Source organism: Sphaerodactylus townsendi, linkage group LG05, assembly GCF_021028975.2.
Source record: "Sphaerodactylus townsendi isolate TG3544 linkage group LG05, MPM_Stown_v2.3, whole genome shotgun sequence".
In the NCBI taxonomy this organism is placed as follows: Eukaryota; Metazoa; Chordata; class Lepidosauria; order Squamata; family Sphaerodactylidae; genus Sphaerodactylus; species Sphaerodactylus townsendi.
The window spans coordinates 127118583-127139568 of NC_059429.1; the positions used below are offsets into that span (position 1 = coordinate 127118583).

General features: G+C 46.2%; 1 protein-coding gene and 1 non-coding gene across 2 annotated transcripts in view; both read right to left on the bottom strand.

Moving 5' to 3' along the window:
• The window catches only part of CABLES2 (Cdk5 and Abl enzyme substrate 2), a 74047-nt gene that overhangs the window by 16286 nt on the left and 36775 nt on the right, over positions 1 to 20986 (bottom strand). The window contains exons 2-5 of the mRNA XM_048497321.1: positions 18339 to 18431; positions 16773 to 16850; positions 5513 to 5621; positions 1870 to 2035 (exon numbers count right to left, since the gene is read on the bottom strand). Coding sequence (XP_048353278.1) covers positions 1870 to 2035; positions 5513 to 5621; positions 16773 to 16850; positions 18339 to 18431 — 446 coding nt within the window. The remainder of the gene's footprint in view (positions 1 to 1869; positions 2036 to 5512; positions 5622 to 16772; positions 16851 to 18338; positions 18432 to 20986) is intronic.
• On the bottom strand, positions 1404 to 1585 carry LOC125434049. Its single transcript, XR_007244701.1, has one exon. It is a non-coding gene; the product is annotated as a U2 spliceosomal RNA (small nuclear RNA).

The following is a 20986-nucleotide window of genomic DNA, read 5'->3' on the forward strand; positions in this document are numbered from 1 at the left end:
AGAGCCCCAAACGCTGCAGCCTCTCCTCATAAGGAAGGTGCTCCAGTCCCTCAATCATCCTCGTTGCCTTCTCTGCTAATCCTACGGGACGCTTTTTTGATCCTTAAAAACAGACACGTTTTGGCCAACTGCAAAAGTGGCTGTAATGCTGATCAAGGGAGACCACTGAATTGCCATCGGACCAACGTTAGCCACAACACTGAAAATCAATCTGACGATCTGCGGCTCTGTGCGATCAGATGTAACAAGGCTTCGATTTTTACAGACGTTGATGTGTGGAACACCATGCAGTTTGCTCTCGGCACAGCTGGACTGTTGGTTCTAGAGTGCTTAATTCAGAAAAACAGCTGTAGGCTTTACAATGCAGACACTTATGTTCTTATGACACCAACCTAGCAGGTCTGTCAAAGACATTGCTGTTTCTAACATTGTTATCTTAACACCTAATGATAAGGATTGCAAAGGAAGCCGGCGTTCCGGCTTGAAATTCCAACTGGGGCGATCGGAGATTTGGCCTTGAAAAAGGAGAAAAAGCCAAAACTGGCTGGAAGAAGTAATCACGAAGCATCGCCAGTAGATTACTCAGTGCTCTGACTTTAAAGCGATTGGTGCTTTGCCCGGATTTTTTTTTATTAAAAAGTATATTTGGTTTTGGCGCTTTAAGGCAATGAGTTGATTTCCAGAGAATGCCTCGTGTGTGTCCTTTGCTTAGTCACGGTTATGAAGCCCAAAGACAGTTCTTTTCTATATTTAGACATGTCTCAACATTTTTTGTGCTCATCTGCTGAATCTAAGCGTCCTAAAGGGTAGATACGCCTCCTCTTTAGCCACAAGCCTGATTACACCAGTAGCAGCTAAGAGAATTTGGATGTAGTTTGCATGCGTGTAGTTTTGCCGTGGGCCTATGAACGCTGGCAGCTGATGCAGAGTTCTGCCTTCCAAGGTTCATACCTTGTTATTCAAACAACTATGTCCTAATCCTTCTCGTTGTACAGAAAAGCTTGGAACTAGTGTACAGTTAAAAGAAATCTCAGAAGGTTGACAGTGCACAGACTTCTACCATTAGGGCTCTGTAACCTTTTCTAATTAAAATAGCCAAGCTATGTCAAAAGTCAGGGCGAGAGGTCAACAAACAACCAGTATGAGCAAGTCTATTTGCTTATTGCATTACTTATTGCGTTTATACCCAGCCTTTCTCATCAGTGGGAATTCTCCCCAAGGAATTGGAATTCTTCTGGCCAAACATACCTGGTGATCAAAAGTCCACTGAGTAGAGGGGAAACTGCCACTGTCTAGTTTATTTATTAACCAAAATTAATTGAAAACTACAAGGTCAAGCCATAGGAGAGAGCAAAACCAAAAATAAGAACTGACCCGTAGCTGGCTGGAATGTTGGCAACAAAGTGGGGTCAGACTGGAAGATTCTAGCTTAGTTGCCTTTTTATATCTATACAAACATTATGCACCTATACACCCAAAAATCCATTTAATACATAGTCCTCAAATAGAGGACGTATCAGATATTAAACTGATAAGAACAGATACTACACATGATCTTAGCCTGTTTTGTATGCCAATAAAGGCTTGTGTTGTTGCATGTACCTATATATGTTATATCAGTAGTAATATTAGCCCTATTGATTTTATTATATTTACATTCCGTCCTTCCCCTTGTGTGGAAGGAAAAAGGAGCTTGGGAACCACCTCCATGCAAGTATGGAAGGAGGTTGCTTACTGTGCTAAACATGAACACTGCATGAAGAAATCGGTATCCTTGGTTTTATGAACAACACTTTCTAATGACCACTTCTGATGTAGCCCCTTCCTGAAATCTCACATCCCAACAAGGCGAGCAAGGGAGACGCTTACCAATATCTGCCGCTGAGGATATCGTTTTGGCTGTGGTGGTTTTGTGCCTCGATCCCCCTACGCTCCGTGGAACACCAGCCCGGCACAAGGGAATGGCGTTGTGGACATCGGTCTTACGGCCAACGAGAGCGTTGGTAGGATACAAGAACTTTGCATAGGACACAATCTGCAAAGAGAGAAAGAGAGAGTAGCATTAACGCTGGCAAGAGGTACCTGGTAATTGTTTTGCGAAGGTATTTCGAAGTTGCAGCTTGTCATGCCCAGTCTTACACTGGGCCTGACCATAATTCTCCTTCTGATGGGAGGCAGGTATGGTTATTACTTCCCTCTGGATCGAGGGAAGTACTTGTACCACTCTACTCTGCACTGGTCAGACCTCACCTAGAGTACTGTGTTCAGTTCTGGGCAATTTAAGAAGAATATTGACAAGCTGGAACGGGTCCACAGGAGGGGAACCAAAATGGTCAAAGGTCTGGAATCCATGTCCTACAGGAGAGACTTAGGAAGCAGGGTATGTTTAGTTTGGAGAAGTGAAGGTTAAGAGGTGACATGACAGCTAGCCATGTGTAGATATTTGAAGGGATGTCATGTTGGTGAGGGAGCAAGTTTGTTTTCTGTGGCTCCAGAGACTAGGACCAGGAATAATGGGCTCAAGGTAGAGGAAAAGAGATTCCACCTAAACATCAGGAAAAACTTTCTGACAGTCAGGGCTGTTCGACAGTGGTATTTACTGCCTTGGAGAGTGATCGAGTCTCCTTCTTTGGAGGTTTTTAAACAGAGACTGGCCATCTGTTCGGAGTGCTTTGACTGTGTGTTCCTGCATGGCAGGAGGACTTGATGGCCCTTAGGGTCCCTTCCAACTCTATGATTCTATGATCTATTCTATGATCTGTCTCTCCCCCCTTCTCAAAAGCTGTCCTGGGAATCCATATTCTATTGTTGCTGTTAGACACCTGGGGTTTTTCCTGTGTGGGTAGGATACAGTAGCATGAAATAAGGGAGCTCAGACGTATTCCTTTCTAGCAGAGAGGGAAGAGTTAGGCTTCTCTGGAAAGGGGTATGTAGCTTGGGTTGGGGCGGTCAGTCGTTGCTTTCCATATTTGAAGAAGGATTTCGGCTGATTTTACCCAAACCGCCATTTCTGAATAAAGACTTCTGCAAAAATAGAAGCGCTTTCCCTGAACAGCCCAGGGGTCCTGACACAGTTTCCATTTGCAAAAGTCACAACAGAAATGGTGAGTCATGGCCTGTATCCCATCATTCACAGTCTTCCCAGAACAGTATTTTCCTGCTCGCCCCTTGTTAAGCGCAGAGCCTATGTAACTCAATTGCAACTTTAATGCAACCTTTTTGATGTAGATCTGAATAGGTTATGAGGGAATACCAAAAAAGGAACCCGTTCAGGGCTCAACGTGTTTTCTTCCATTTTAAAGCTAACATAAATAAGCCAGTTCAAGTGTAAACAGTCTATAAATAAATAACAGGAACACTGAACTAAACAGGAGCAAATTAACAAACTGTGAGTAATGCTATACAGATTTTCTTTTCCAAAGAGAAATACAAGCCCAGACAACCCTGCAGGGTTGGTGTATCCATGTTGGAAGCTTCTTCCCATCACAGCAAAACACAGAGACAACGAGAAAGCAAAGTACACATTAGACAACCCTTAACTGTGGTGTATTTTTACAACGTGTATGTCCAACAGGGAAGTAAACAGTCTAGCACTAGAGAATCTTATGTGCGTGGCTTAGCCTTATGAAGTAATGATCATTTTCAATAGCTTTTAAATCCTCCAGAAATAATACAGGCAAGCAACGGGCAGGAAACTTTATGAAAACTGATAAAAATAACTGACAAAGACACCCATAAAACAAGAATTGACCGGGTACTTTGTCCTGTTTTCTCTTGGACTGTTTACTTTGTTCCCTTTTTGGCATACTGTTGCTTTGATTGTAAGGGACTGTGCGTGATAAGTGTACAGCTGCCCTTTTGAACATACCAGATGTAAAAATACACCACAGTTAAGGGTTGGCTAATGTGTACCTTGCTTTGTCTCTCTGTTTTGCTGTTTCCCGCACAGATACACCAGTCCTGCAGAGTTGTCTGGGCTTGTATTTCTCTTTGGAGGAAAAAAGTCTGTATACCATTATTCCCAATTTGTTAATTTTTTCCATTGTAAAACAAAGGTGTTTTTCTTTGACAAATTTTGGTACAGGATGATTCCTTTATCAAAGTGGAACAGACTCTATTTTAGTTCATTGTATTTTAGTTTTTTGTAGTTGTGGGATCTGTGATTTGAGAGTTAGCTAGTATATTTAATTAGCTGTTTCATGTTTTATTGTTTGCTGCATTGGACACTGTGATGACCTACATTTTCAGCGGACCCTCTTATTGACATCAGCCACAGGGGGGCGGGGTGGGGATTTTTAAATGGAGTTTTAATGGACTTTTTGTATTGTCGTAACTATGTTTTTATTCTGATATTAACTTTGTATGTTTTAACGGGGTTTCATCCCCATTTGTTAGCCACCCTGAGACTACGGTATAGGGCGGGGTATAAACTGCAGAAATAAAATAAACGTGGTTGACTGCATAAGAGCGCACACAAAAGAGAGAGAAACGGGTATTTTAAACCAGTGATGGCGAACCTTTTCGAGACAGAGTGCCCAAATTGCAACCCAAAACCCACTTATTTATTGCAAAGTGCCAACACGGCAATTTAACCTGAATACTGAGGTTTTAGAAAAAACTGTTGGCTCCAAGGCATGCGTTACTCGGGAGTAAGCTTGGTGGTAGTCAGTGGCTTTGCTTTGAAGCAACCGTGCAACTCTTGCAATGGGTGAATCACGACCCTAGGAGGGTTTACTCAGAAGCAAGCCCCATTGCCAGCAACCAAGCTTATTCCCAGGTAAAGGATCGTGCTTTAGTTCTTTGCATGAAAATCAGTGGGGTTCAACAGCGCTTAACAGGGTTTCCTACACTGCTTCCCCAAAACTAGGTCTTAGGTTTAATGCTAATAATTGAGCCCAGCGGCCCAGGCCAGCCTAGATGTGTGGGGAGGGGAACTCTGTTTGCGCATGTCCACAGAGAGGGCTCTGAGTGCCACCTCTTGCACCCGTGCCATAGGTTCGCCACCACTGTTTTAAACCGTTCCTTCTGAGCAGTTTTCTAGCTGGGAAAAAGTCTTCCCAGAATTGCTTCTACTCCACCGAGGAAAGCGTAAAAATACTCATATACCCCCCACCTCTAGCAGTCGTAAAAGCAGATTGGGATGGTTTCTTCTGTTAAGAGAACAACCGGGAAAGCAAAGTGTTAAAGTTTCCCACGCTAAGTTGACGATCTGCAGCATTATGTGAACCAACTCATGTCAGCTGCACACCCTGTGCAATTTTTTTTGCCATGTGCACCTTTAAATTTATTCAAAACATTTGCTAGCTGCCTCTCTCCCTGGTAGAGCTCAAGGCAGCTTACAACAAAAACAGAACATGACGAAAAACACAGTATAAACAACAATTACCAAACCCAAAGAAGTCACCGTTTAAATAGCCCGATTTCCTCACCACTTCCATCAAAACTGGTGATTCCATGCCAGCTGCAACCATGAGCAAGTCAGTGACTCTCCAATACACACAAAGCTCCTTACCTTACCATCTGCTCCGACCTCAACCCCTTCCATTCCTAGCACCATCTCTGAAGTCACGGAAACTCCGCCGGACGGATGTCTCTGCTTGGGTCCCTCTATTTTCAGTTCACTATGAAAGATGAAGTTGGTAAGACAGGAATTAAAACCAGGTTCTTTTCCTCCTATCCTACACCATCGCAAGCAGTAAAAGAAAAACCCCAGAACGTGCACAACCTAAAAAAAATCCACAGAGTTATCCAAAGATTAGGCCAATTCCCACAGCTTCCTTGATTTATTTGACAAAACTCAAGACACAAAGACCTCTGCCACCAGAAGAGACGTCACATCCCTGCTTCTTCCTATTTTAAAAATAATTTCTCTACAGGATGGTTTGCACATTATTAGCACGCGCGCGCACACACACACACAATTCCTGTCAGCAGTTCCCATGACAGGTGGCGACTCCTGAGTACATTACGTGGATGGCTTAGGCACTTGGTGCCTATGGGTTTCTCAGCAAGCAAACAGCAAGCTTAAAGTTTAATGGGAGCATACTGGTATTTTATGCAGCTGCTATGGGAACATGTTTGCCAAAAGTCCCCTATATCCAGAAAAAACCCTACAAGCATTTTTTACTTTCCTTTTCTTTGTCAAAAGTGTATAAGCAACCTTCAAACTTTGGCCTAATGAACATTTTCTGAAAGCTCTCGGGTCTGAAACTCTAGCAATACCAAGAACGTACGCTTTTCCCCGAAGAAAACACTGTATATGCATTCAAATCATAACTAGAACAATTGAACAAGATCTCCTTCCCAAAAAATGTTGGCTTGCAGCTGATTGGAACATATATTTATACAATTCAGCTGGGATTTCTAGCAGAAGTCCTTGATAAGAATGGCTCCAACCGACCACCCTCTGCTTCAAGTCCCCTTCCCCCAATAAATGAATATAGTTTTCAGCAAAGCCATGCTCTTTCAAGTGACCTTATAACTTTCCCATGCAGCCTGAAAGAAGTTTCCCACACTCTATTTAAAGAGCACACAAATGTGGATTTCCAGCATGAAAATATCCGCTTCCTTCTGGACTGCGTTGGGCAAGCGTGCCCAACTCAGACATGTTTTCTTTTGCAAACGATGCACGGACAAAATCAGGAACATGGCCACTGGTTTAAGGAACGGATATCGTATGGTTTTTTATCATGTAGGGTTTAAATTGTTAGCAGCCTTGGTGAACCTCGTGAGGGCAGAAAGGCAGGACATAAGCTTCGTAAATACAATAATAAGCAAGTGGCTAGTAAATGAATCCCTGGCTTAGCTCTTCGCCCCTCTGACCTTTTAAGTCTTGGTTCAGACATGCAGAACGGCAGGGTGTTCTAATGGGCAGACACACTTCAGACTGTAGGTCAGGGAAGAATCTCATTTAACAATCCCGAAGAAAGGCTTCCTAAAAAACTGTCACACCCAAGAGAAAAAAGACCACAGCCAAATCCCGGGCATGTGCCATTAGTTTTCACTTCTTTTAACCCTGCATTCTACCACTGCATTCTGCTGCCACCTCTTATTAAGCAAAACTGTAACTGAAGTGTAATTTTCATTGATATTCAGGAGAATCCCAACATATTCTGGTTCCAATCTTACTCTAGCTGTGCGTCAGAGGTGTGGGGCCAAGCAGTGATTTCAGATGCTCATCGGATGAACCAAGCTGAATGGAGTTCAAATGAGTAATCCCTTAGGCCAGCCATTCTCAACCAGGGTTCCCTGGTACCCTGGGGTGCCGTGAGCATGTCCCAGGGGTACCGCGGCAACACACACACCCCACCCCCATTTTTGTGGTGTCTCCCACCGGCGCCAGCAAGGACATGGAGCTGGCCCATGGGGCAGGGCCTGCCACAAGGTCAGCAGCCACCACCACCCCCAGTGCTTCCTTTCACCCTGGGAGGGGAAGGCGGGGTGTGTGGCAAGCAGGGGCAATGGGAGGGGAAGGTGGAGGGTGGCGGCAGGGGTACCGTGAGATATGAAGAGTGAGGTCAAGGGTACCCTGACCTCGAAAAGGTTGGGAAACACTGCCTTAGGCCCTTCCCGCACAGCTAATTTAAACTGGGTTGCAGCTGGGATAAACGAACCCGGCATAGCCCTGGGCCGTTTGCGTGGTTGGATGTCCCATGGACAGCCAGTGCATCAGCAGGGGAGTACACCTTTGCACTGAGGCGCATCTTTTTTCTCAAAACTTTCCTTCCACTGATGCGCTGCTCCGCAGGCAGGCACTCATGCTCCGCCTGTGTGACTCAGCAGATGGGAGCCAGGAGGTAAGGAAACAAAAAACCCAGGCGCATAATGCACCTCACAGGATTTCAAGGCTGCGAGGCATCTTAAAACCAAAGAATCGCACATATTGTGATACTTGTAAAACCCGGGTTGGGGGGGGGGGACATGGAGCGGACTTGCGTTAGGAGCGGATCCGTGCAAAGTTCCCCCCCTAAACCGGGTTTTATCTTGCCCTTAACCTGTGTTTATTGGCCTGTGTGGAAAGGGCCGTAGAGATGCACACCGGCAACAGGTATGTGCATCAGAGCCTGGTGGGTATTTCACCCAGAAGCCTTTTTCGTGCAGAATCTCCTTTTGCTGGATCGAAGCAAATGCATTTAAATTGGCATTAAGAATGCTGAACGCAACACTAGGGCGGGTTCTATCTGACAACAGGATTCAGCATTCCGTTTCACAGATGTTGCCAGAAGGCAACATCAAAGGACTGCCTTGGCCTCATTCCCCTGTAGTTGAACTCCCACAGGAAGTGGTTGGCCACTGTGAGACAGGATATTGGACTAGATCTGGGGTCTGCAACCTGCGGCTCTCCCATCAGCCCCTGCCAGCATGGAGTGCCATAGATTCGCCACCACGGGACTAGATGGACCACTGGTCAGATCCAGCAGGGCTCTTCTTATTTTCTTACGTCCCACCATGAATTTGTCTGATCCCCTCTTAAAGCCATCTATGCTAGTGGACATCAGTGGTGTAGGAGGTTAAGAGCTCTTGCATCTAATCTGGAGGAACCGGGTTTGATTCCCCGCTCTGCCACCTGAGCTGTGGAGGCTTATCTGGGGAATTCAGATTAGCCTGTGCACTCCCACACACGCCAGCTGGGTGACCTTGGGCTAGTCACAGCTTCTCGGAGCTCTCTCAGCCCCACCCACCTTACAGGGTGTTTGTTGTGAGGGGGGAAGGGCAAGAAGATTGTAAGCCCCTTTGAGTCGTTTCCTCCTCCTCCTCCTCCTCCTCCTCCTCCTCCTCCTCCTCCTCCTCAGTAAATTCCGCCATTTAATAACTCCCCTACAGAAGCACTGTGGATATCAATACCAGGGGTGAAGCATAGTTTAACATTAGGAATATATTATCGTCCCCCTGACCAAAGCGCACAAGAGGATTCTGAGATGGAAAAAGAAATTAGAGAGGCCAACAAAAGCAAAAATGTCGTGGTAATGGGCGATTTTAACTATCCCCATATAAACTGGAAAAATGCATGTTCAGGTCATAGTAAGGAGAGAACATTCCTGGATATGCTAAATGACTGTGGCTTAGAGCAGATGGTTGTAGAACCAACCAGGGGAGATGTGATCCTAGATCTAATTCTATGTGGGACCCAGGACCTGGTGCGGGAAGTCAGTGTTGTTGAGCCCATAGGGAACAGCGACCACAATGCTGTCAGATTCAGTATCTCTGCATGCGAACAAGTGACAACTACTAATGTAGTTACATTTGCCTTCAGAAAGGGAAATTTCTCAAAGATGAGGGGGATAGTGCGCAGGAAGCTGAACGGGAAAATCAAGAGAGTCAAAAATGTCCAAGATGCTTGGAGGTTATTTAAAAACACAGTCACAAAAGCTCAGCTGGAATGTGTTCCGCAGGTTAGGAAAGGCCCAGCCCAGTCCAAAAGAAAGCCACCATGGTTAACAAGGGACGTTGAGGAAATTATTAGGAAAAAAAAGATGTCTTTAGAAAATGGAAGTCCAACTTAACTGATAAAGAATACCAGAGAGAACACAAATGGTGGCAAAAGAGAAGCAAGTTAGCTGTAAGGGAGGCAAAAAAGGATTATGAGGAACACATGGCTGTGGAACATCAAACCAGCAACAAACAGTTCTTCAAGTACATCAAAAGCAGGAAGCCAGCAAGGGAAGCGGTAGGCCCGTTAGATGACAAAGGAACAAAGGGTGTGCTAAAAGATGACAGGGAGATTGCAGAAAATCTGAATGAATTCTTTGCATCTGTCTTCACCCAAGAGGAGGTGAGGAAAATTCCTGCACCTGAACCAAGCTTCTTAGGAGGCTTAACTGGTGAACTAACAAAGATAGTGGTAGACAAGGAAGAAGTTCTGGCAGCCATTGATAAACTAAATGTTACCAAATCCCCTGGCCCAGATTGCATTCACCCAAGAGTTCTTAAAGAGCTCAAGCATGAAATTGCTGATCTTCTCACTTTAATATGCAACTTATCCTTGAAATCAGGCTCCATCCCTGAAGACTGGAAGATGGCCAATGTCACACCAATCTTTAAGAAAGGATCTAGGGGGGACCCTGGAAAATTACAGGCCAGTCAGTTTGACATCTGTTCCTGGTAAATTAGTAGAATCTGTCATTAAAGATAAAATTATAAAACATGTAGAAAAGCAAGACCTGCTGAGAAAGAGTCAGCATGGCTTTTTGCAGAGGCAAATCCTGTCTTACAAACTTACTAGAGTTCTTTGAGGATGTAAACAGGCATGTGGATAAGGGGGAACCAGTGGACATTGTCTACTTGGATTTCCAAAAGGCTTTTGACAAAGTTCCTCACCAGAGACTATTGAGAAACTCAGCAATGAAGGAATAAGAGGGGAAGTCCTCCTATGGATTAAAACCTGGTTGAGGAACAGGAAACAAAGAGTGGGTGTAAATGGGAAATTCTCACAATGGAGAGATGTAGGAGTGGTGTCCCCAAGGATCCTGTGATTGGGACCAGTGCTCTTTAACCTATTCATAAATGACCTGGAAGTAGGGGTGGGTAGCTGGTGGCCAAGTTTGCAGATGATACCAAATTATGTAGGGTGGTGAGAACCACAAAGGATTATGCAGGAGCTCCAAGCGGACCTTGATAAATTAGGTGAGTGGGCTAAGAAATGGCAAATGCAGTTCAATGTAGCAAAATGCAAAGTGATGCACATAGGGGCAAAAAAATCCAAACTTCACATACATGCTACAGGGGTCAGTGCTATCAGTCACAGACCAGGAAAGGGATTTGGGCGTCTTAGTTGATAGTTCCATGGGAATGTCAACTCAATGTATGGCAGCTGTGAAAAAGGCAAACTCTATGCTGGGGATAATTAGGAAAGGAATTGAGAATAAAACTGCAAAGGTTGTCATACCCTTATATATAAAGCTGTGGTGCGACCGTACTTGGAGTACTGTGTTCAGTTCTGGTCGCCACATCTCAAAAAGGATATCGAAGAGATAGAAAAAGTGCAGAGAAGGGCAACGAGGATGATTGAGGGACTGGAGCACCTTCCTTATGAGGAGAGGCTGCAGCGTTTGGGACTCTTTAGTTTGGAGAGGAGACGCCTGAGGGGGGATATGATTGAAGTCTATAAAATTATGCATGGGGTAGAAAATGTTGACAGAGAGAAATTTTTCTCTCTTTCTCACAATACTAGAACCAGGGGGCATTCATTGAAAATGCTGGGGGGAAGAATTAGAACTAATAAAAGGAAACACTTCTTCACGCAACGTGTGATTGGTGTTTGGAAGATGCTGCCACAGGAGGTGGTGATGGCCACTAACCTGGATAGCTTTAAAAGGGGCTTGGACAGATTTATGGAGGAGAAGTCGATTTATGGCTACCAATCTTGATCCTCTTTGATCTGAGATTGCAAATGCCTTAACAGTCCAGGTGCTCGGGAGCAACAGCCACAGAAGGCCATTGCTTTCACATCCTACATGTGAACTCCCAAAGGCACCTGGTGGGCCACTGCGAGTAGCAGAGAGCTGGACTAGATGGACTCTGGTCTGATCCAGCTGGCTTGTTCTTATGTTCTTATGTTCACTGTGTAAAGTAGGTTCCTATTTTCCATCCAGAGACTACTGCACATCAACTTGGTGCTCCTGAGTACTAGCATCCCCTCTACACACTTTCCCCACCCCATGCATGATTTTATAAACTTCTCTTATGTTCCTTCGTCTCTTAAACTAAGAAGCCCCCAACTCCTTGCCTTTCCTGGCCCTGAAAGTTACGCCCCTCTGAGTCTGGCTGTGCTTCTCTTTATCTTTTCAAGTGGTGCAAGAGCAAGCGGTTAAGAACAGGTGGATTCTAATCTGGAGAACCGGGTTTGATTCCCCACTCCTCCACCTGAGTGGCAGAGGCTTATCTGGTGAATCAGATGTGTTTCCGCACTCCTACATTCCTGCTGGGTGACCTTGGTTTAGTCACAGTTCTCTCAGAATTCTCTCATCCCCATCTACCTCACAAAGTGTCTGTTGTGTGGAGAGGAAGGGAAAGGAGCTTGTAGGCCACCTTGAGTCTCCTTACAGGACAGAAAAGTGAGTATAAATCCAAACTCTTCTACTACTCCTCCATACCCAGTGACCAGAACTGTATACAGCAGTGATGGCGAACCTATGGCACGGGTGCCAGAGGTGGCACTCAGAGCCCTCTCTGTGGGCACGCACAAACAGAGTTCATCATGGGGGGGGAATCGCCCCCCCCCCCACATCTAGGCTGGCCTGGGCTGCTGGGCTCGATTATTAGCATTAAACTGAAGACCTAGTTTTGGGGAAGCAGTGTAGGTAACCCTGTTGAGCGCTGTTAAACCCCACTGATTTTCATGCGAAGAACTAATGCGCGATCCTTTACCTGGGAGTAAGCTCGGTTGCTGGCAATGGGGCTTGCTTCTGAGTAAATCCTCCTAGGGTTGTGATTCACCCGTTAGAAGAGTTGCATGGTTGCTTCAAAGCACAGCCAACGACTACCACCAAGCTTGCTCCCGAGTAACGCACACCTCAGAGCCAACCATTTTTTTCTAAACTAAAACCTCAGTATTCAGGTTAAATTGGTGTGTTGGCACTTTGCGATAAATAATTGGGTTTTGGGTTGCAGTTTGGGCACTCGGTCTCGAAAAGGTTCGCCGTCACTGGTATACAGTATCCTAAACATGACTGTGCTGTGGACCTACAAGGTATTACAATACATTACACTACTTTTGTGTACTGCAATCTTCTTCTTGAACCGAAAACTTGCTAAGAACAGGCTGAACAGCCAGATTTTCAGGCGCAGAACCATTTTCACAATCTAGCACACCGCTTGGGAAGTGGTAGAATGCTTTACTATCATTGCTGAGCTACAGCTCTTCCCCCACACTGCACCTGAAGTGCCCCAATCCAGCTCTAGTCATGTGTCATTAACACAGGATTAGCTACTTCAGAACGTAGGTGTGCATCCTGGCGTACTCGCCGATGAAAACTGGCATGCAGTTGGATGCGACACCCGCATTTGCTCACTGATCTGGAAACCAATCAAATGTACGCCGGCCGTTGCCAAAACATGCTTTCCGGCACTGATCTTTTTATCTAGGGCATGAGATCTTGCGAGCCTCCCACGCAGGCACTGACGGTGTGAGCCGAAGACAGGAACATGCCACTGCACTGAAGAGTTTTGTGAAAGAGCATGAGGAAGTCAAGCCATAACTAGCAGCACGGCACCCCAGACACAAACAACGTTTTAATCTTTTAGGAGCTGTTCCCACTTCTTCCCGTCTGGCTGGGAGTCATCTGGCTTGCCAAAGGATGATTGAAGGATTGGAGCACCTTCCTTATGAGGAGAGGCTGCAGCGTTTGGGACTCTTTAGTTTGGAGTGGAGGCGTCTGAGGGGGGGATATGATTGAAGTCGATGAAATTATGCATGGGGTAGAAAATGTTGACAGAGAGACATTTTTCTCTCTTTCTCACAATACTAGAACCAGGGGGCACTCATTGAAAATGCTGGCGGGAAGAATCAGGACTAATAAAAGGAAACACTTCTTCACGCAACAGGTGATTGGTGTTTGGAATATGCTGCCCCAGGAGGTGGTGACGGCCACTAACCTGAATAGCTTTAAAAAGGGCTTGGACATATTGATGGAGGAGAAGTCGATCTATGGCTACCAATCTTGATCCTCCTTGATCTTAGATTGCAAAGGCCTTAGCAGACCAGGTGCTCAGGAGCAGCAGCAGCAGCAGCAGCAGCCCATTTGCTTTCACATCCTGCCTGTGAGCTCCCAAAGGCCCCTTGTGGGTCACTGCGAGTAGCAGAGTGCTGAACTAGATGGACTCTGATATGATCCAGCAGGCTAGTTCTTATGTTCTTAAACGAGATCACCGCTGCGAAAATGAAGCCCACGTTTCCGAACAAAAAACATACAGGCACGCCGCCCCCCTCTCCCACTTTTGGTCAAATCTTTAAGCGTCCGACACAGCGGGGTCTTTAGACCGACGAATCTTTGCTGTTGTTCGGAACAAAGGTACAGAGAAGAAAGCTTCCAGCTGCAACCTATTATTATTTGTGAGTGGCAACGAGAAGCGGGAGGCGCTCAACATGAGCAGACGGCAGTATTTGAGACCACGGACATTTAAAACGATTCTCGTTGACTCACACTCCAGACATTGTGCTTGTTTCTTCAAAAGCTCTGGGGGAAAGACTGTGACACTAAGATAGCGCTGAAAAACGGACTTCTTCCATCCACAAGTGATAACCACTCTTCCCCCCTTCAAGCGGCACCTATTTGGGATCTCTATTGGGCAGTATAATGTGGCAGCCCCCCCGCCCCCCAGCAGTAAGGCATATGTTTATGTGTGACTTGGACGCCACATGTTCAATTTTGTGGTAAAACACAGCTGCATGGGGAGCCTCAGATAAATCAAAGGTGTGGTGCTGGAGAAACTGAGGTTTTAACTCTTTAAGAACATAAGAACAAGCCAGCTGGATCAGACCAGAGTCCATCTAGTCCAGCTCTCTGCTACTCGCAGTGGCCCACCAGGTGCCTTTGGGAGCTCACATGCAGGATGGGAAAGCAATGGCCTTCTGTGGCTGTTGCTCCCGAGCACCTGGACTGTTAAGGCCTTTGCAATCTCAGATCAAAGAGGATCAAGATTGGTAGCCATAAATCGACTTCTCCTCCATAAAACTGTCTAAGCCCCTTTTAAAGCTATCCAGGTTAGTGGCCATCACCACCTCCTGTGGCAGCATATTCCAAACACCAATCACACGTTGCGTGAAGAAGTGTTTCCTTTAATTAGTCTTTGCTTCTCATACCATTTTCCTTGTTAGAGGTTTCCCCACCACAGCTTTAAGCTTCTGGAACAAGGTGAAAGAGGTATCTATACTGCAGAGTGTGACCAATCCCAGTCACCAGGATGCATAAAAATTCCAATTTGGCACCTGGCATATTTTCTGTCATTTACTGCAGTTGCCTCTTGGTGATTCTCAATAGAAGAAGAAGAGTTGGATTTATATTCCCCCTTTCTCTCCTGTAAGGAGGCTCAAAGGGGCTGACAATCTCCTTTCCTCCCCGCCCCCCACCCTACAACAAACATCCTGTGAGGTTGGTGGGGCTGAGAGAGCTCAGAAGAACTGTGACCAGCCCAAGGTCACCCAGCTGGCGTGTGTTGGAGTGCGCAGGCTAATCTGAATTCCTCTGATAAGCCTCCACAGCTCAGGCAGCAGAGCTGGGAATCAAACCCGGTTCCTCCAGATTAGAGTGCACCTGCTCTTAACCACTACACCACTGCTGCTCTGAAGCGTAGGCCCCTTCCGCACATGTAGGATAATGCACTTTCAATCCACTTCCACAACTATTTGCAAGTAGATTTTGCTATTCCACACAGATTTATTTTGCTATTCCCCACAGCTATTTGCTATTCCACACAGATTTATATCCCCCCTTTCTCTCCTGCAGGAGACTCAAAGGGGCTGACAATCTCCTTGCCCTTCCCCCCTCACAACAAACACCCTGTGAGGTAGGTGGGGCTGAGAGAGCTCCGAGAAGCTGTGACTAGCCCAAGTGCACTGAAAGTGGATTCGAAGTGCGTTATTCGGCATGTGCGGAAGGGGCCTCAGTTAAGTGAGAGACAGAGGCTAGCTTTTTGTTCCGATGACAACTAAGGGGTACCCCATATTTTTAATATGCTACAACAATTCTGTTATAGCTTTCTTTAAAAAAGAGAAGTAACTGTAAAAGCTGAGGATGTGTGGTAGGAATAATTAGAACGCACTTTAACTGAAAAATGGAAAACCCTGGAGGCTGAAAAGTAAGTAGAGATTCCAAATTTGGGGGGAGGCTTCTAAAGCTGGAGAAAATTGCTCAAGGCCTGCTATATTATACCTCTCTTTGGCTCATTCCGCACAGCTTATTTATAATGAGTTGCAATTGTTATAAATGAACTCGTTTTCCCCTTTTGGGAAGGGTGGGACTGCTCTTACATGCTGGCAGGGCCCAGAAGTTCTGAGATGCTTATTACACCACTTTTGATATCCATTCCAAACACAGCCTAATGCTTCCAGACTTTCCGATGCAGCAATCCGGAAGACAAACTGCTTTTAAGAAGGGAGCAAACTTATACCTTCTAGCATGCTGGTTGCACATAAGCTATTAGATACCGTGCCCCTCCTACAAACATATATGCTCGGTTCCGTTCGTCAGCACAGTGGAACCTCATTTTTCATCGCCTTCGGTTTTCATCGGTTTCGGTTTTCATCGATTTTTTCAGTGAAAAATTTGCCTTGGTTTTCGTCGATTTGCAGTAAGGTGCAGGGGTTTGTGGAGAAAAATCATCCGGACAAAGCTGTTGAAGGCCGTGTCTGCAACTCGTTTAACGACAAGGTCTTGCCCCATTTCAGACAAATCTCAAAGAGGCGTCAGAAACAGACCTCTTGGGACAGCTTTCCGGCGCGACATTGGTCCACTGGCTCTGAAGCTGGTCCTAGTGTTATTGTTTGTTACTGTTTTCAGCATTAAACACTATGTTTATTCACAAAATGTGTTTTTGGTATGTTTTTTGGAATGTAGAACGGATGAATTGGATTTATATTGATTCCTAAGGAAAAGTTTGCCTCGGTTTTCATCAATTCTTTTCGGATGGATTACCAACGAAAACCGAGGTTTCACTGTATATCCTACAAAATACTGCGTTTAGAGTTGGACATTTGGTGTGTGCAAGTTCACAAATACCAATGGACATAAAAAAGTTAGCCATCTTAAGAAAACTTAAAACCAACATCCACTCACCTGATCCGTAAACTCTCCCCATAAGGCAGGATAGAAAAAGCCACACACAGAGTTCGCTTGGCACAAATTAGTACTATCCTATAAGGAGAAAAAAACCCACAAATGTCAGTAGTATTTTGCATGTATCTGCGGCCTCTCTAACTATCCACTTAACTCAAGCTGTTATTGAACAGTTTGGGCTAATTGTTGCAACTTATTACTTTTTTACTTATGCAGTTCAGCATTGGAATATTGTCTTTGTTTTGGTTGCAAACAGGAGCACATTAACCATCTCTGCGATGTTGCCCAAATAAAGAAACGCTAACCGTTTGGCAATAGAGCCCCGGGTTCTCAGACAGAAGGTAAAATGTCCGACATCGTGCAATCTCCAATTAAGCAGCTTGGGCAGTTAGCCCTTCGGTAAAACTTTTTCTCGGGGACTGCTACCAGTCAGACGAGGTTATACTAATCTAGAAAGACCAGTGGTCTGATTCATCTCCTTCTACTTCATATATGACCGTTGCAGGCATTCCGGGGATGAGGCTTCAGTTTGGACTTAGTGTGGAAATGGCTGCTTCAAAGCAGTGACATATCAACAGAAAATGAAGCCCAGGGAAAGAACGGAGTTTTCCGCCGCACCCCCAGGCAGCCCCTAGGGCCGTGGTGGCGAACCTTTGGTACTCCAGATGTTATGGACTACAATTCCCATCAGCCCCTGCCAGCATGGCAAATTGGACCTAGGGGCCAATTCCCATCAGCCCCTGCCGGCATGGTGAACCTTTGGCACTCCAGATGTTATGGACTACAATTCCCATCAGCCCCTGCCAGCATGGCCAATTGGCCATGCTGGCAGGGGCTGATGGGAATTGTAGTCCATAACATCTGGAGCGCCAAAGGTTCGCCAGCACAGCCCTAGGGCAAAGAGAGGGGCTGGAGACCAGCAAAGGCCAGGAGCCTGTGGGACTCACCTTCCCGACTTGTTTTGCTGCCAGGTGGGGCCACCCAGAAGGTGCGCAGATGGGGCAGCGGGGGGTTGGCCCAGTGGCACCCCCAGGGTGACCGACCCGGCGTGCTATCTGCAGAGGGGCGGACCCTTCCTTCCCTGGAGAGCACTGGCCACACAGGACCCGGGGGGAGGAGGAGGGGTATGTGACTAAATGGGTGTCGCCCGGGGACATTTGCCCCCATACATTTACCTCTGCATAAGCTGTCATCCTCAATGAGTCTTTTCGCTGGACAACAGGTTTTCTCTTTCTTTTCTTGGCGGCTGAGCTGCCAAACGCCCCTTTGGAAGCGGTGCAGTAGTGCCGTGCCCAGCTGCCACGGATCTACCCCCCACTCCCCGGTTTGGATTGTGCCGCCTAACAGTTTGCTTATGAACACTCAGCACTACGACAGCACAGGAAATCTCTTGCCAGACTATTATTCCGACAGGAATAACTGCTTCCTCCAGATGTGGATCACAGTTCCCATCATCCCCTGCTAGCATGATGCTGGCAGGGGATGATGGGAACTGTAGTCCATAACATCTGGAGGGCCGCGAGTTTGACACCTGTGCATTAACCCTTCAGTTAATGTGAAAGTTACCTGCTGTTCTTTGTGTCGTACTGCCTCATGTTCTTGATAAAATGCACCTTCTTCAAGCCTTTGTGTCTCGGCGAGCCAGATACGTGCTTGGTTCTGCAAGAGGGGGGAAAGGAAAAGGTGCAATTAAGCTGTTGCGACACGACGGAAGGGTAAGCGACAAAGCAATGCAGGTTGTACAATCGGAATGCGCTCGCATGCAGGGCCTCGGGTGTTCGGCTTGGAGGAGGATGCAGGGAACGAAGGACTCGCAACGCATGCAATGAGAGAAGGTTAATGCCACTTTTGAACAAGTACCTTCGGACACTGGCACATTCCACTATGTCTTCTAAAAACTCTAGAGAGCAGCGCTGGGAGATAAAACGCCTTCTGCAAAAATGCACATCACGAAGAGCGAACAGTATTAGTTTGTGGCCTCCGAGATCCGCCAGGTGTCTTAGTACAACAGCAGACCTATAAATTTTGTGGATTTTTTTGCCTTCCATCCCACCCTATGCATTGATGTTTTAAAGTAGCTGTTGCCAGATCCCTCTTTCCAGGAGCATTTTCCCAACTGTCCTGTCATTGCTGGATTCTCTAACCTGTCACAATCCCAGACCTCATCAATAAAGGAATCAAAGACAGAATTCTCATTTATAAGCTGTTGACTTATATTGTCAGAACTGAGTACATTAAACAGGCAAAGCATTATATCCCGCAGCACACATACGTCGAGCCCACAACTCCCCCTCCCCTCCCCTGAAATGGGAAGGTATTGTTTCACACTCACACAAACACACGTTCCTCAGCCAGTGAGAAATGGGATGAAAACACTGCAGCTTCCACCACCCCCTCCCCCACTGCAGCTGCAGAGATAAGGGCAGACTGGTACAGGGAAACATTCCCAGGTCTGCTTAAGCAGTAAGCATTTAGTAGACAGAGATATGGCAGGAAGCATTCAGGAGACAGAAATATGGCAGGACCCAGGCTAAGACACTAGAGCAGGGGTCACCAACCTTTACCACCCAAAGAGCCATCTGGACCTGTTTTCCACGGCCCCGAAGATCTACCGAGCCGGAGAGGCAGCTCCGCACGGATCCACCTCCAGTTTGGCCTCTCCACTCACCTTTCCTGGAGGGACAGGCCCATGATACCCTCCGACCTCCAGGCCATGTGGAGCCGTAGTATAAGGCTGAAAGAGCCGCATGTGGCTCCGGAGCCACAGGTTGCAGACCCCTGCACTAGAAGGTCATAACCTAAGCACCTGTCGTGGAACCCTTAAATGCTACAGAAGGTTCTAAGGTTCGTATGGGGCACACAGCTTCCCTGACCCAAAGGCTGGGTATAACAGACCTCAGAATTATCCTGCATGAGCAAAGCACCCTAAAAAAACACACACATCCCTGTCTTTCAGCCACGTCACTCTTCAGAGAAAAAACGGTACCTTGCCTGCCCATATGGAGCCCCTGGTAAGCTTCCATCAGTTTCTCTGAATGGATCAATCTAGCAACAAAACCATTAGATATTTTGATAAACAAGTAAGCCTTGTTCTTTGAGGAGATTCCCTAGATTCCCTTTCCCTAGATTCCCTTTCCTGGTCGAACAAAAGTGAAAAACTTGCACGTTGTTATCTTGCACATGCTGTGCAGGGAAGGGCTAAAGTTAAACCCTTCAACCTTCAATTTTTCTTTTTAAAACCAGGTTCCTACTTGGTTATAAGCATTTCAAAGGCGGGGGAGCACAGGTTGTGGTTGTTGTTTTTTTAAAAAGGGACATGTCTTGCCTCCTTTAAAATGCTAATATGGAAACAGGGATCCTGGTGTCAAGCAGTGAAGATAACAGGACCAAAGGAGTTAGCTTCTTCCCACCCCAGAAGCAAACTGAGGTTACAGAAGCCTTTTCAAGACTACAAGATGTGCAATCTGTGTGTGTGTGTGTGTGTGTGTGTGTGTGTGTGTGTGTGTGTGTGTGTGTGTGTGTGTGTGTTGAATCCTCCTTTGGTGAAATGGTGCATATTTATGGATGGGCGTTTTAAAAAACAAGCAAATTGCGGTCTAAGTTACAAGAACTTCGCTTCGGCATCAAAGGCAATTCTAGCACAGCTATTTCTGCGGGGTAATTAGAACTTACAGAAGTGACATTTGCTTCTGAGCGTTTTCGCAGAGGAGAGAAGGGTGAAACAGTCACCCATGCAAGAAATGGCTTTCAGGTCCAATTCCGCCTCTGCGTCAAGAACGACAGTCTCGGAATTAGCCGATGAAATTATACCAAATTGCTCTCTGGAGCAAGAGCATCAAAAGAGCAGTTTCTGCCATCAATCACGCCACGCAGAGCATTGGTATGTGCAAGCCATTAAAACCCCATGAAACCTGTTCTTGAAAACCCGTATTCTGAAACGCAGCGACGTTGCTATTCTGCCTTTCCTTCTAACAGCATGCCCACCACTCCGAGACCGACTTCCCCACTGTGAGCCGTTTGGCAGTAAAGGGTAAAATATACAGCCATGGAAATCGAATATTATTTACTACTCCGGGGAGTCTGCAGCGGGATAGTCCTCAGGTGTGAGTTTTAATAGTTTTACCAAACCGGCAACTTTTTGAACCCCATTTGAACCCCAACTTTTTGAACCCCATTGAACTGCCACACAGGTGGAGGAGTGGGGAATCAAACCT